This window comes from Myodes glareolus, chromosome 10, assembly GCF_982192425.1.
Source record: "Myodes glareolus chromosome 10, mMyoGla1.1, whole genome shotgun sequence".
Lineage (NCBI taxonomy): Eukaryota > Metazoa > Chordata > Mammalia > Rodentia > Cricetidae > Myodes > Myodes glareolus.
This window is the reverse complement of record NC_142035.1, coordinates 72,869,053-72,884,400: the sequence shown is the minus strand read 5'-3', so window position 1 is coordinate 72,884,400 and position 15,348 is coordinate 72,869,053. Positions and strand designations below refer to the sequence as shown.

The 15,348-nt window shown below is 37.0% G+C and overlaps 1 protein-coding gene across 1 annotated transcript in view; it reads left to right on the top strand.

The window, feature by feature from the left end:
- Positions 1-15,348, top strand: part of LOC125406552 (doublecortin domain-containing protein 1) — a 202,922-nt gene that overhangs the window by 82,991 nt on the left and 104,583 nt on the right. Inside the window, 2 exon segments of the mRNA XM_087910886.1 lie at positions 2,122-2,130; positions 2,583-2,749. Of these exon segments, the coding sequence (XP_087767012.1) occupies positions 2,122-2,130; positions 2,583-2,749 (176 nt within the window).

Below are 15,348 nucleotides of genomic sequence, written 5' to 3'. Positions count from 1 at the left end.
CTGCATCTTAGGCTGACTCATCCCTGTCGTGAGAGTTCTTACTTGTACTGAATACATTTTATTTTCCGCACAGCAGACAGGCCGCTTCACACTTCTCTCCCGAGTATTTAGACTATCATTTTCTTCTGTTTTCTGTACCTCCCTGCTTAGTGGAAACACTGTTTGTTCTCGGATTGTGCTTTGTCTCCCTTTTCAAGATCATCAAAGTTACTAGTTTGAAGCGTCCCCAAAGAAAGAGCCTTCTAATCCCTAGTTCAGAGGCTAACCTTTATTAGTGCTCTCCTGGTTATAATGATGACCTGCTTCCAGCAGGGAGAGGCTGGAATACTGAGCAGATTATTCAACAAGTTCTGAGCAGATTCTGAAGTTCCTTATACAACCTGCTTGTGAATACCGCTTTCTTTGCTTTACTGTTTCTGGTTTCCATAGTTTTCCTAATTACGTAAATCATGTGGCGCATGGGAGCAATTTTCTACTCAATATCGGTTCTGGCTCTTTGCTATACATTGAGGTCTAATTTTCCCCCCAAGCTGTACATTTTCTAAAGTTGTTATAAAGATTACAAACTCTGAAAACAGTCATTTTGAGCTAGAAAAATCTAGGAAATGCTCTTTTGAAATCTGTTGGGCTGGCATAAAGAGTCTGGAAATTATTCTGTGATGGGTATAGACAAATGAGACCGATGAAACTTGCAGAAGTTTCTTAGATTTAAAATTGAGATTAACTCCAGCATCTGAATCTTTCAAACTTGTCACCTTGCTTCCTAATTTATCTGACTTAAAAAGATTAAGGCCTATGTTAACTGCTGTACGTAATGCTTTTCAGGGTTCAAAACATTTGCTGGATTGAGTGAGGATACAATGAGAGCTGTAAAGAATCAAAACCAAGTACACAGCAACCCATGGACTTTGTGCCAGCAAATTGAAAATGCTGACGGTTCCAAACTGTGTTTAGTTGCGCAAAACTGTTACCAAAATTGACTTGTCTTGCCCACTTTGTTTTTGAAAGGTTTAAGACTGTGAGTCGTGTTTCTCTCTTGCTTTTTATTTCTGCTGTGGTACATAGTGTCATATGTGCACACACACATCTGTGTATATATAAAAGTGTAAGGCACCTATTTCCTGGAAACTTACAGAGAAAAGCAATTGTTGTGTTTGTCTAAGAATGGGCTCTATAGAATTTAAGACGTTAGTTTCTCAGACTGAATGAGCAATTTTCCTGCACACATCTGCAAAGTCACCTCATTATACTCTCTGACTTTCCAGACAGCAGTAGAAAACCTTAAGAGCTTTGTCTCCAGGATTCTCCCAAGCAAGGAACACACTAGAATTTTAAGTTGTGCTTAGATAGGGAGTTGGAGAACAGTGTCCTAAAATGCATGATTTCTTTACCAAGAGTAAGATTTAGCAGAATACCAATAGCAAAGGCTATTTGCATAACTCAGCCTCTCAGTAGCTCAGCTGAGCTTAATTGTAATTCAGTTTTGGCGTCGCAATGCTGGGTCTCTCTGTATAAAATATGCAACAGATAGCATAACCAAGGGCACAGACCTACTTCCTTTACCTGTGACCTACTTAATTCATTTTTTTCTAGCAGAAATAATTGTAAGAATAATATAGGCAGAATGTATATCTCTTTTTCATGTTATCTTTGGAATATATACATATATGTGTACATACATATATACATATTTAAGTAAAGATCACATTAAATAAAAGTGATATCTATCTTTTTCTGGGCCCAAGATTTTGTTATTTGTGTCTAGTTTTTCAGCGAAAAAATTAAATTTATAGAGATATTTGCGAGCTGCCATGCCATTTGAGTGTTTTACACTACAAAGACTTTTTGAGCTAATCATGTGAAAAATGTATAAACATGTCTGTCAAGTCCATATGAATGTTACATTACAGGCCCGCAAGTAAATACCGTTATATGTTTAAGAAACTCCTGTTGGGATAGCGTTCCTAAATCTACCACTAGTCTATATATTCTGGGTACTTGGAAACACAAAGGTATGAGAAAATCCTTGCTTAACGTTCTCCCCTCGTATATTTAAACAGTCTTTACCCTGTTCCATGGGTTGCTTTAACGAATGTCAATGACAGGCCTGGGATGGGGCAGTTCATAAAGGTGGGGATTAGATTTTATGACTAATTTCCAGATGTGATATTTTGGGCACACAGATTCCTCCACATGAAGCAATCTACAGAAACAACATGGCTCTTACAGTTTTATCAGGACAATGCAAGTAGCTTTCGGCAAGGCTGGTTCCAACTCATCTGTGATAAATGAGAAGATAAGGCAATCAGTGCACACCATGACACTCCGTGCAGCTAGTTAGGCACACTTCAGAACTATTCAGGTGTGCTCACGGAGCTTGTGAGACTTGCATGGGGGGTGCCGCAATATAAATACATCCTTCATGGTGGCCACTGGTAATGCGGGAATTGCCTCTCGAAGACTTAACCCAGGTCAGACATAAATAATGGACGTGAAGAGTTAGCGCTGCTCTTGAGGCTGCATTCCAGGCAGTGTCTCGCAGTTGGGTCAAAGGAATTTTTCCCTCTTCTTCTCTCCAACAGTTCCTCTGCTTGAAAAATGCCGGCAAAATTCCATCACACCTTTACGGGGACCACTTTGGGTCTCTAAGGGAGAAGGTTTCAGTCCCTCGGGGACTAAGATGTACATCCAAGGAGTTCTTGGGGCCTTGCATCAACGATTAAAGTCTGCAAAAAATTATTCCAAGCAGGTGAGTCACCCCCTTCAAATCTACATATATATATATATATATATATATATATATATATATATATATATTCAGGTGCTTTTGGTTCTATAGATGCACTGACTGGCACTGTGTCTTTAAAGAACTGTGACATGTATTTTGTGAGCTCACAGCCTGTGAAAATGCTTCTGGAATTTTGAAGCACGCGATACGGAGCTAACTGTCTCTGTCTTTTGGTATAGATTGTCATAGGTCTCATCTTCTCTCGGTGCTTACTCTGTAAAGCAAAAGCAGATTTTTATGTGAAAATTCTAGACTCAGTTACGCTGAAGAAGAAAATGAATGTCTCTCACTCATCTGCAAACTTAGATGCTTAGTTTTTTTCTCCTGGTGTGAACTCACTTCCCTGTCTTAGAAATGGATCTAAAACAAAATTAGACTTCAGAGAAATAGTGAGTTACCTTCACCTCAAGAGTAACTTCACTCATACTTAACCATACTTATTTAACTTGTATGTGTCAGGATCCAAAGTGTAGTTGAATTAATGTATTTGAACTAAATTAAACTAGGTTTTACCTTTTAGTGTCTGTGCAGTCTTTCTATAGTTGTATGTGTGTGTATGTGTTTGTGTGTGTGTTTGTGTGTGGGGAGGGGTAAAGACAGATATTTTTGTAATTACTTTTGGGACACTTGATTACTTAAAGAAGGATTTATATTGTAAACAGAATGTTGCAATTTGGATAATAAAAAAGAATCATAACATTAAAAAAACCAAAACTTTCCTTTTAGACTTAAGTGAAAGGCAACCTTTTCTTCCCTGTGTTAAGGGTGAGATTTGCACTGTGAATTCAGAGCTTCCATTTCAGAACTTGCCTCATTATCTCAGGCCACAGGCTGTTGGAAATGGAATATTTTGAAAGCATCTCACCATTCTTTACATACAGAGAGGAAGGGGAGGGAGGTGGGCATGAAATGCAAGTCTCGGTGTTCGCACAGCACCTCCTGCTGTCTGCTTGGAAAGGAGCAACTCAGGGAGTGTGGGAGCAAGTCCATCAGAGGGGTCAGAACTTCCAAGGGTGTCGCAGAGAAACTTTTATAAGCCAAGTGTATTTGGTTTGCTTTTTAATTAATTTCAGTGAACCAGAGAGGATTAATAACTACGATAGTCAATTTGACTAAAAATTCAAACTTCTTAGTGTTTTATTAAGCGGTCAAGTACAAAACCCAGCATAATAGCTGTGTTGTTGTCTTAACTTATTTTCCATTTAAATATTAATGTTCAACATCTAATGATTTCGTGAAATGGATTACGACTTGCTGAATTATCGCTGTGTATTTACTGTTGTATATTTGGTTCCACTTACTGGAGGGTTGACGTTACTTAATGCTTAAAAAAGCACACAGCCTTTTTCCAACGCCAGAAAAGCACTGTCTAAATAAAATCTAGAGAAAAGCACTTTCTAAGTTTTGTTAGAAGTGAGGGTTGGAGAAACAGGACATCTGGACAGCGGCAGCCTCTCTCATTTCTGCCACCCTAAATGCTGAAACATTAAACTGGCATTAAACATTAAATTTAAGAGTTCGATACAGTGTGGAAAAAAAACGCCTTGGGAATTGCTGCTTTGATTTAAGAACTGAATTACTCAGAATGATGACCAATGCATTTTATTAAATTTTAAAGTGTAAGCATGCACAAAATTTCACAATTTTAGTTTGTCCCAAGTTGTCTATTTAACTACTCTATAAGAATTTCAGTGCTATACTAAGTTTAAAAATCTTTGAAAACATTCTTGTTGTTTTATTTTTGCTATTTCTTTTCCAGATTTATCACTTATTACATTCAATGGTAAGCTTCACATGGTATGTAAGCTTTTATAGTAAAGTATGCAGAAAAGGCAAGGAAGAATGGCATGAATTGCAAAAAATTTTATAGTCTTATTTAATTCTATCTATTTGCATCTCTTTTCCATGGTTTTAAGGTTTTAAAAGCCCACTGTAGCCGTACTGTTAAAGAGTTAAGCCTGACAGTATCTTATGAGTGGGAGTTCCTATCAAATGTCCCCTCAGCATTAATGAGCTTTAGTTGAGCTGCTTTACTTCATTCGAACCTCAGAAAGCCGTTTTTATATAACGTTCTGTCTAACCATGGTGAGGAGCCATTAGACAGGTGACATGTGGGTGAAGGATGGTGTCTATTTTGTTAACAAATCTTGAGTTTATAAAATTGTAGGACTGTATTACCTCTTGATACCATTTCTGTTTATTCTACTTCTGACATCCCATGTGAAAACCATGTTGTTTTGTTGTCTGTCAAAATATAATGGATTTAAAATTTTGACGCTACCAAAGGAACTTCTCTTAAACAAATTGTTATATTATAGCTTTAAAAAGAAAAGTCAGGGCTATGGGTTTTGTATCTACGAACCTACTCATTTTTTCACTTTAAACTTTAGCTTGGATGTTATAGCAACTTGAATGCAGCTGAATTAAGCACATTCCTTATGGTGGTCTTAAATATATATTGTCTGGTGGGTATAAAAATGAGATATCATAGTTAGTACAGATTAAAGTCACTTAGTCTTACATTTATCACACGTATTTCCTTAAGGGTGGAAACATCTTAGAAATCGCTGAGAGCTAAGCAGAATCTGCTTAATTGGTAATCTTTGGAACAGCATAGCTGCTTTCCGATGAAATGTAGTTAACGCTTTCATCAGGGCCGGCTCCGGCTCATTAGCATTCTTGTTATGTACTGGTGCTGTTGGTGGGGGTGTTGGAGTAGGAATGCCATTGTGTCGAGTTCCAGTGTTTGGGGACAAACACTGCTGTGGAAGGAACGTGTGAAAAGGCCACAGTCTTGTCAGTGAATGAGCAAGGCTGTGCTTTCTGTGTGCTTCAAGCAGCGAGGCTGTCATTCATGGCTAACACAGCCAAACAGAGGCCAAAACACAAGGCTGTGCTACCTTTTAAAATGATATTAGCGATTTTTAAACGCGATCTTCTTTATTTATGATCCTACACAGAGCTTGAGTTGCTGTCAGTAAACAAAATATGTCAGTCTGTTCAGAAATACCTGTAAAAATGAAAAAACGCCTATGGAAGCGTGCCAGGCAGCTACAGCAATTAGGGCTGGAGAGGCTGATCGGCGGCTTGAAGTGCAAACACGATCTGGGGGAACTTCATCTCTGGAAGCCTCTTCTCTTCCTGATTTAGATACTTCTTTGCTTTCTACCGCCACAACTAATAAAATTCCTAGAGAGTTTTACATAATTAATATGGCACTTTGTCTTTCATCAAAAATACCATTTTGAAAGAGTTCATAAACTCTCGGTTTTAATCATTTAAAACTGTTAATGACCTGTTTCGGTTGTTGGAGCTTGTACAATCACTCCTGGGTGTCAGACAGGGGCCAAGGAAATGGCTGCTCCACCCTCCTGCTGGACGCCTTAGCTCCGAGCCTGCAGCCACTGCTCTAGGGCACAAGATGCCTACGAAAAATCCTGCTCCTGCATTGTTAGCACTTTGGAAAAGAGTGATCAACTTCGAGCTAAATTTTAGCTTATGTAAAGCAAAATGAATTTAAAAAAAAAGCCTCAAACGTTTCTCGCAATCTATAGGCGTTTCCTAAACTTCACCTGAATAGCTGAAACATACAAGCAGTTTCTTTTTCTATCAGAAAATTTAGGAAAGCATTTAGTTCTTTAGTTTTATTTTGAAAATAAATGCTTGGGCTATTTATATGAATTTGTTAGTTAAGTTTGTTGAGAACTACAATTGTGGTCTGAGTTATTTAAATATTTCTGTTTGTAGTTTTTAAAGGAAAAACTAATTTAAGCAAAGTAATATTTGTCATTGTATCTTTATGCATTTTAAAAAAAAGTTTAATAATTGGGCTGAGAAACCCAGACACTGAATTTCTATTTAAAAACTTATATTTCACTGTTTAAATTGCAACTGTGTTGTGGTTTTGCTTATTATTATTATTTAATAAGGAAATAACCAGATAACTTTAGTATGTGCAGGTTTTGCAGTTCAAAATTGAAATACATTTTCTTACTATCTAAATTAAGATTTTCATGATCTTTTAGATTCAAAGAATTTATAAGCAAAAATGAATGATTTTACTCATACTTTCAATCTGTTTTAATTAGATATTAAATATAACAATATCATTATCAAAATGATCTTGCTCAAAATACTCTTGAGTTGCATTTAGCAGTGATAGGAATTTGTTTATAAAAAAGAAGAAAACTCAATATTTTGTTTTCATAAAAGAAGTGTTTAAACCTGCCTTTTTTAGGTCCTTTGTTTAAGGTCAATTGAAATCATTCATCAGTCTTTGTCTTACAGAGAGATTTAGCATTTCTGCTTCTCCCTTTACACTGCATGTACTGGGCACAGCAATTCAAGGGAGTGTGGCCTTGAGTTAGCCTTTCTGGATGAAACTCAAAATGTTTGGCTTCTCAGCAACCTTCTTAGTGTCCTTTGAAATGGCTGATGGTGGTTTCTAATCCCTGAGCATCACAAGGCACCACCGTGCCCGTGGGAACAGAGTGGGGTCATTTTGGAAGTGTAAGCTACACCAAGGCTCTTATGGGGAATTTTTTTAGCATATTTGATTGCTCGCAGATTCCAGCGATGGCTGATTTTCCCCCGAAACCAAGCTGCATCCTGGTTACATGAAATATTTTAAGAACCTTAAACTTGTGTCTTTTTCGAAGTGTCATGCTTTGAGCGGGCCTAACATCAGTTAAATGAAGTGAAAATTGCATTCTTGTCTTGATAGAGATGAAAATGGATTTCTGGTCAGGAAATAGATGTAGTTGTCACTTTTTAAAAAAGGTGTCAGCAGTTTGCTTCAGCGAGTAAGGTGCCAATTCAGGATGGCAGTAAACTTGTGATCTGAGCAATCAATAAAAGGCTTCAATAACTTCTGCTTCATTACACTTATAATAAGAGGCTATAGATCCACGGCACATAAAATGTTGATAAAGAGGGTCTGTGGGCCCGGCGGGCACGACTCTGTGGAATGCAGCAAGTGCAATGTTGCCATCTAGAGTCTGCATAGGTAATTATTCCAGAGGGGGAAACGGCCATGGACGAAAACACAAAGTGATACTGAAGACTTTTTATTTTCTGTCATTGATCTGTGACACATTTGTCTTCACGGAATGTTTTGTTTGACTTGTCATAAAGCAGTTAGGTCAGAATGCAAATCTTCACATCTGGATTTTTCTCTAATTCTCTTAGAAATATATGACCAAATGTCAAATACGTATCCCTAGTCCCAATTTGGACTCTGTAGCATGAAAACTCTTTATTAAATAGCCCCCTTTGGGTGGCAAGGAAAGAGTATTTTTGGCATAGCAATATGGTTACAAAAAGCAGAGAGGTTTAATGGCGTCTCAGTTGGGTACTTTTCAATGAAAAACTTTGCCTTCATTAATATGAAACACTCATTCAAAATTAAGAAGCCAACTTAACTTAAAGTAGCTTTCCACATACATTTAATCTAAAAGCTATAAGGCTCATGCAAAGAACGTAGACTCTCCTGCTTATATAATGAATTATGAACACTTTAATGAAATATGAATTCCATCTGAGGTTTGGCTAAGACTATTTTTTCATTTTATGTTATAGCAATATCTATCACTTTATTTTTCCTGATCAATAAAAAATGCTTAAATTATTTCATAACATGTTTTGAAAGAACGAGTATGGAAGTTGTTTTGAAATAAAATGATATCGAACCATTTCTCCATCTGAAGTTGTGGCTGCTTCACTGAAAAGTTTATAACAATTTTTTAAAAGAGTTTTATGTACTTAACCCAGATACAATAACTTTGTATGCCTATGGACTGATTTATTAAGAAATCCAAATAGTAAGGTTCTTACTTCTTCCATTACACACACACACACACACACACACACACACACACACACACACACACACACAAACGTGTGTGTATGTATAAAACTTTAGTGAGCAAAGCCTTCAGTGTTCTCTGGGAAGAATGATTTCACATTAGCATGGGAGCAATATATTTAAAACATGCTGCTACATGTTTTGTGTTTTCTTATGTCTATGTGTAAGTTCTACTAGGGAAAAAAACAGGAGTATAATGTCATTTTAATTTACCAATCACTATTTTATCCTCAAATAGTATGTTGTATTTTCTCTATATTTAACTTATGGTAATTGTTAAAAAGTATTTTATTCTATAACCCCAAAATAAGTCAAGTCAAGTAAATCCAAACCCCTGAGAAACTTTCTTTGCATGTCAGACACATGCGGGTATCATTTATTACAGGAAACTCTTCAGGTAAGAGGAGAAATTTTACAGAGCTGCAGTAGCAAAGTAAAAGGATGGGCTTGATAGATTGCTCGAACAGTTTGAGCACACGCAGGTATTGTTTGTAAGAAAGCAATCATGCCCCGTCCTCCGCTGGTTAGAGAGGCCACAGCACCCTATCTTCACCTGACAGCCTAGCTGTTCCACAGCGTCCTGGTCTCGTCTCCTGCCCCTCCTCCCGAAGGAAGAATGCTCCCCCACAGCCTTGTGTGAATGGACAAGAATATGATTTTTTTTTCTCTTGAAGAACTAAAATAGTAGTGAAGGCATATTCTTGGCAGGAAGAAAACTACCTCTCTTGACAATTGTCTTGAAGTTTTTGTTGTTGCTATTCATATTGGTTAATACTATAGGTGATTGCTAGTCAATATGATTTATTGTTAAGAACTTTGACTAATTATTAGAGACTCATTTTGTTGTTGTTGTTGTTGCTATCATTCTATGAGGAAGGGTCTTACATAGCCCAAGCTGGCCTCAAACTCTCCATGTAGTTGAGGATGTCCCTAACTCCTGATTCTCCTGCAACCCTCTCTAAGTGCTGGAATGATAGGTATATACCATTATGCCTGGCTTTATAGGCAGAATCTTAAGTGGAAACATTTTTGGGATCACTGCTTTTATTCATTTTATTAAGAAATACACATTTTTTTCTTCTCACCTGTTGGTAATAAATACCCTTTGTTACAACTCCAGCTGTCAACTTGGTGCAACCCAGAGTCAAGTGGGAACATGGAACCTTGAGGAACTGCCTTCCCTGGATTGCTTTGTGGCCACATCTGTGGGACTTTTTCTTAAGTGTGAATTGATGTAGAAGGACTCAGTCCACTGTAGGCTGCACCAGACCTAGGTGTGGTACTGAATATCTCAGGCAAGGGATGCTCATCCTATACAACCCTGACTCTGCTTTCTTACTCACAGAATTCAGTTCTGTTTTCTCTGCCTACCTAAGTTTTGCCCTATCAACTAGGCCAAGGCAGTTTCTTTATTCATTAACCAATGAAAGCAGCACACAAACAAAAGAAACTCCTACACCAGGTGTGCAAGAAAACTGTCCAGTGTTTTGCCTTAGAAGTTTGAATTCATATTTTATTGACAAAAATACCTATGAGGAACTTGTAAGAAATATGATTATTAGTATATAATGAAATGCTAAGATACATGATTTAGATGCTATATATTATGGAAACTCACATAAAGGAAAATTATTACAAAATTAGAATCAAGGAATTTTGAGGTTGAAATTAACTTTAGATGCCAAATAGTTACAATTCTATAATTTTATACATAATAACACAGTAATAAAGTTTACCTCATTAGATTGTTGAAAAGAATAAATAATGTGCATAAAATTCATAATACGGTAGATAAAATTTCTTTTTTGGATTGGTCCTTATTTGTGTATACAGATGCAACCAATCTTATCAATCTTATGTATTGATTTTGTGTTCATCAACTTTGTAGAAATTATTAGTTGGAGTATTTTTCTATGTGGAATCTTTTGGGATTTATATAGATCAGATAAATTCACCTGTAAATAGATCATTTTATTTCTTCTCATATTTGGACTCCTGTGAATTTTTTTTCCTAGTACATTTCTCTGGCCAAGACTTTCAGTGTTACATTGAATAGTGGCTAAAATAGCATCATTGTCTTGTTCTTGGTCTTGGTATGGGAAGCTTTCCTACTGTTCCCTGTCTATGTTGATAGCATGGGTTTCGTCCATGGCTTTTAGGAGACTGCAGTATTTTCTCTTTCTAGTTTGTTGCTGTGTTAACAATACCGTGTTGAATTTTGGCTGGTGCTTTCTTCTGCACTGATTGGGGCCAGGTCTTTGACCTTCGTGGTGTTAGTGCAAAGCTTTGCTTTTTCCCTACTTCTTCATTTGTTGATCTACCTTTGCATTTTATTGGAAACTGAAGCCTCATATTTTCTGTTCTTTCTTACAGTCCAGTCTGTCTTTCTCTCTCCTTTCCCTCTCCACCCTCTCCCTTTTATCTCTCTTTTAAGGCAATTTAATATTTTAATTATCTTTGAAGGAATTTTCCATTTAATCTAAAACAACAAATTGGTATAAAGACATGACTTCTATTCTGTTACTATCCATTTAAAGTATGTAAACATTGTCTTTGAATTACTAAAACTGATGATTTCAAGCCTCTGTTTCTCTAAATTGATGTAGCTAAAGTTTATCAGGAATATTGACTTTCAATGAAATTCCTTTATTTATTGCTTTTATTCTCTATTAATTTCTTACACCTACTGATGCAAGATCTAATTGTTTCTTGCTTCCCAACATGGAAATTGGGATCCTTGACTTTCAACCTTTCTCCTTCTGTAACCTCATCATTTAATGTTATACACTTTTTCTAGGCTATTGACTACCAAGCTTCAATATTCTACGTTTTTATATTTCTTTAGTTTTGTAGATTTGCGACATTTTTACTTTTTTTGCGGGAGTCGGGGAGATAATACAGGGTTTATCTATGTAGCAAACACAGCTGTTCTGGAAGTCTCTTTGTAGACCAGGCTGTCCTCAAACTCACTGAGCTCTACCTGAGCTGCTTACTTGTGACTTTTTCACCTATTAAAGTGAAAATGTGCTGTTTTACGATTATTTGGGGATTTCTATATTTTATGTTATTTGGTGTCTATTTTATTTCTACTGTGGTCAGAGAACATGCAATATATAGTTTAATTGCTACAAATGTTGTGGAATTTGTTTTATGACTTGAAGTATGGATACTTACTTCTCCGTCCATGTTCTGCTTTGCCTTGGTGGTATTCACAGTGTCTCTTTGCTCAAGGTGACAGATGATGTCATCCAAGTCTTCTGGTATCCTTGCTGTCCTTGTTGTAGGTGAGAATTTGCTTCTCTTTTCATTTCAATCATATATATGCGGCTATATATTAATATAATATATAATGTATATTAATTATATACATATATCTCCATGCACTACATTTCCCCCTTTTGTCTAATATAAGAAAGAAGACTATAACTAATATAATGGAAACTATATGCAACAAGTACAATGACTATATATAATGTAGAAACAAAATAAATGCATCAACAATGTATTTATCAACTAATGTAGTAATATTTCATTTTATTTTAATAAATAAAGCTTGCCTTAAGATCAGAGAGTAAAACAGCCATCTGATTCAGCCTTATAGACCAGACAGTGATGACATACACCTTTAATCCCAGTAGCCACACTAGTTTGCCATAGAAACCGGGTGATAATTGTACATGCCTTTAATCCCAGCCCTAGAGAGGAGTATAAAATGGGAGGAGCCAGCTCTCAGTCACAGTCTCATTCTGAGATTCCTGAAGGCAGGATGGCCATTTCAGACTGAGGTAGAGGTTATAGCCACTGGTTGGCTCTTTTGCTTTTCTGACCTTCAGATTGAATCCCAGTTTCTGTCTCTGGATATTTACTAATTGTGCTACATCTTCAGGCAATACATTTACATGGTGCACAGACATAATTTAAAAAAGAAGTCTTTTTGAGTTATAACATATTCCAATCATATTCATCCCTTGCTGCCCTCTACATTCATGGGTGTCAGTCTTCCTTTCTTTTGCTGACATGGAGAAATGATTCTTTATGGTGACCACACCACTGAAGAAAACTTTTCTTTTTTCTCCAGCAAGCATTACCCGTTAACGCTCCATTTCTGGGGAGGGATGGGTCCGTGTGAGCCTGTCTCTCATTTAGGCCAATGTTATTATGCCCAGTCTTGTGCAAGTCGTAACAGCTGCTATAAATTCAAAGACACAGTGGTCATGCTATACTAAACATGTGCGCCTCTTTAATAGACTTTGTAGACTAAAGATGATGTTCCATATGCTTCACTTCTTTCTTTAGCTTTCACAAGTCTTCTGACCAGGTATAGTGAGCCAGGTCTCATTCTAGGGCCAACTGGGAGGTACTGAGGTTGCAGGGACCACCAGACAGTCCTCTGGGCAGGCACAGGCCCCTCTGCAGTGGGCATATTCCCACTGTCCTAGTTATGATAAAATATGTGCCAAGTCTGCAGGCCTGGAATGGTATCCTTGTGATGCAGGTCAGTTAAAAGAGGAAATGGTGTGGAAAGTCCTTCTGCATATGTGTTACTTTTATTGGTTAATGAATAAAGAAGCTACCTTGGCCTGTGATAGGGCAGAGTAGAGCTAGGCAGGGAGGCAGGAAGGCAGGATGACTAAACTGAATGCTGGGAGGAAGGTGGAGTCAAAGAAATGAGATGGAGCTGCCAGAGGGGAAAGTCACAAGCTGCCAGCTGGAACCTTGCCAGCAGGTCACTAGCCTTGTGATAAAATATAAAATAATAGAAATGTGTTAACCAAAGATATAAGAGCTAGCTAGCAATACACTTAAGTGATTGGCCAAGCAGTGATTTAAATAATATAGTTTCTTTGTGGTTATTTTCAGGAGTCTGTGTAGCCAGACTACATTTTCCCCTTTTCTAATATAAAAAAGAAGAAAGCAGTCGATTACCCGGTAAGTCCTGCCACTTTTGCAACAATGGCTACATTTTGCCTAGCTTGGTATCAGTGCTAATACACACCTGGTTAGGACTTTTGATGACTTTTCTTTCCCAGTAGCCTGTATACATAATACTTTTTGGCACTAGAAATGCTAGCCATCAGGGAAACTCAAAGTTTTAGTTCTCTCCAGCCTACTCTCTGATATTCAGCTGTGACTTTTTACTTATCCATTTGTGTGTGTTGAATACAGAGTCTCTCTTTGTAGATCATTCTAGTCTTGCATCCAAGATTCATTCACCTGACTCAGCCTCTGAAATGCTGAGATTACAGGCATGCCCACCACACATGGCTCAGCTGTTAAAATTTAATTTTTGAAAACATCTACAAATATCACAGTAAAATGGACTGTAAACATAGCCAAATGTTTATAACATAAACATAACTCATAACAATAACTTAATGTTAGGAAAAAAATCAAAGCAGCAGTCTAACAATAATAGTTTTCATAAATGGGTGTCAACTTAAGGCAGACATAACATTTGTTTACATTTATACAATGACTGAAAATGAGAAGCATGAAAAATGAGAATGAAAGGGAGGTCATTGCTAACCCCTACCCCCATCCCAGTAAATATTTGTTCTAGAGTATCAAGGAAAAAATCTACAGGGTGGGGGAATATGTAGCAGTAATGATAATGATATTGTCATGTAGTTTATATCAATATACATACAAACTGTATTTGTTTCCTGGCATTTTAGTTCTTTCAAGGCCTTCAGTGTATATTAGAAATGTTTTCTCTGCCTCCCAATGTTCCTCTTTAAAAGTACTAATCATTCTATATAATCCTTTGCTTTAGAAATATTCATTTTATGACCGATTTTTTTTCGAGTAAATAAAAGGCAAAGACGCATCGTGTAAGGTTTCTTTGTTTAAGGGGTCCATACTTTAGAGAGGGAACATTTCTACATTTTTTAATGTTGATAAGTCTTTGAAACATATAATCTAGATTTTCCAATAAAGGCAATTGCTTTATGTAAGTTGGACCCACTTTTGTTAGAAGACAAGAATACGGATGCAGTAGACTTGTTAGGAAAATAACAGATCTTTTGTTTTATTCTAATGTTTTATTTTTCTGATCAAAAGGTTATATGACAGATCATGTAAGAACATTCTAATTCAGGTCGCAATGTTCCCTCTGATTGACAAAGATGGATTTGAATATTGTGGCTGAGTTATGGCGGAGGATCATGTATACGTAGGAATAACTCCTTTGTCTCAAGTTTGAGAGTCATGAATGTTTTCTGAAATAGCTCATATGTCCACCAAGAAAATGTGACCCTTTAAAAATAGACTTCTTGCCGGGCATAGTGATGCATGCCCTTAATTCCAGTTCTTGAGAAGCTGAGTTAGGTGGATCTCTTGTGAATTTGAGGTCAGCCATCAGAACATTCCAGGCCGCCCAGGGCTACACAGTGGGCTTTATAGTGTGACTATGAATAAGACATCCACTGTGTGGTGTGAAGTTTTATTGATTAAGTGAAGCTGTCTATAATATTATTGAATTGGTATGTAAGGGGTTCTTGAAACAGTGCCTGGCCATAACTTTCATAATTGGAGCTCGAGAAATGCTAGCTGTCCACCATGCAACCAATAGCTTCCTTTCAGTGCCTATTTTGGGATGCGCATCAATAAGTGCTCTTGACTGTCACTGGGAAAGATTGATGAGTGAATGAGACTATGTACATCCCTATCAGAGGAACTACTACCAAATGCTACCTTC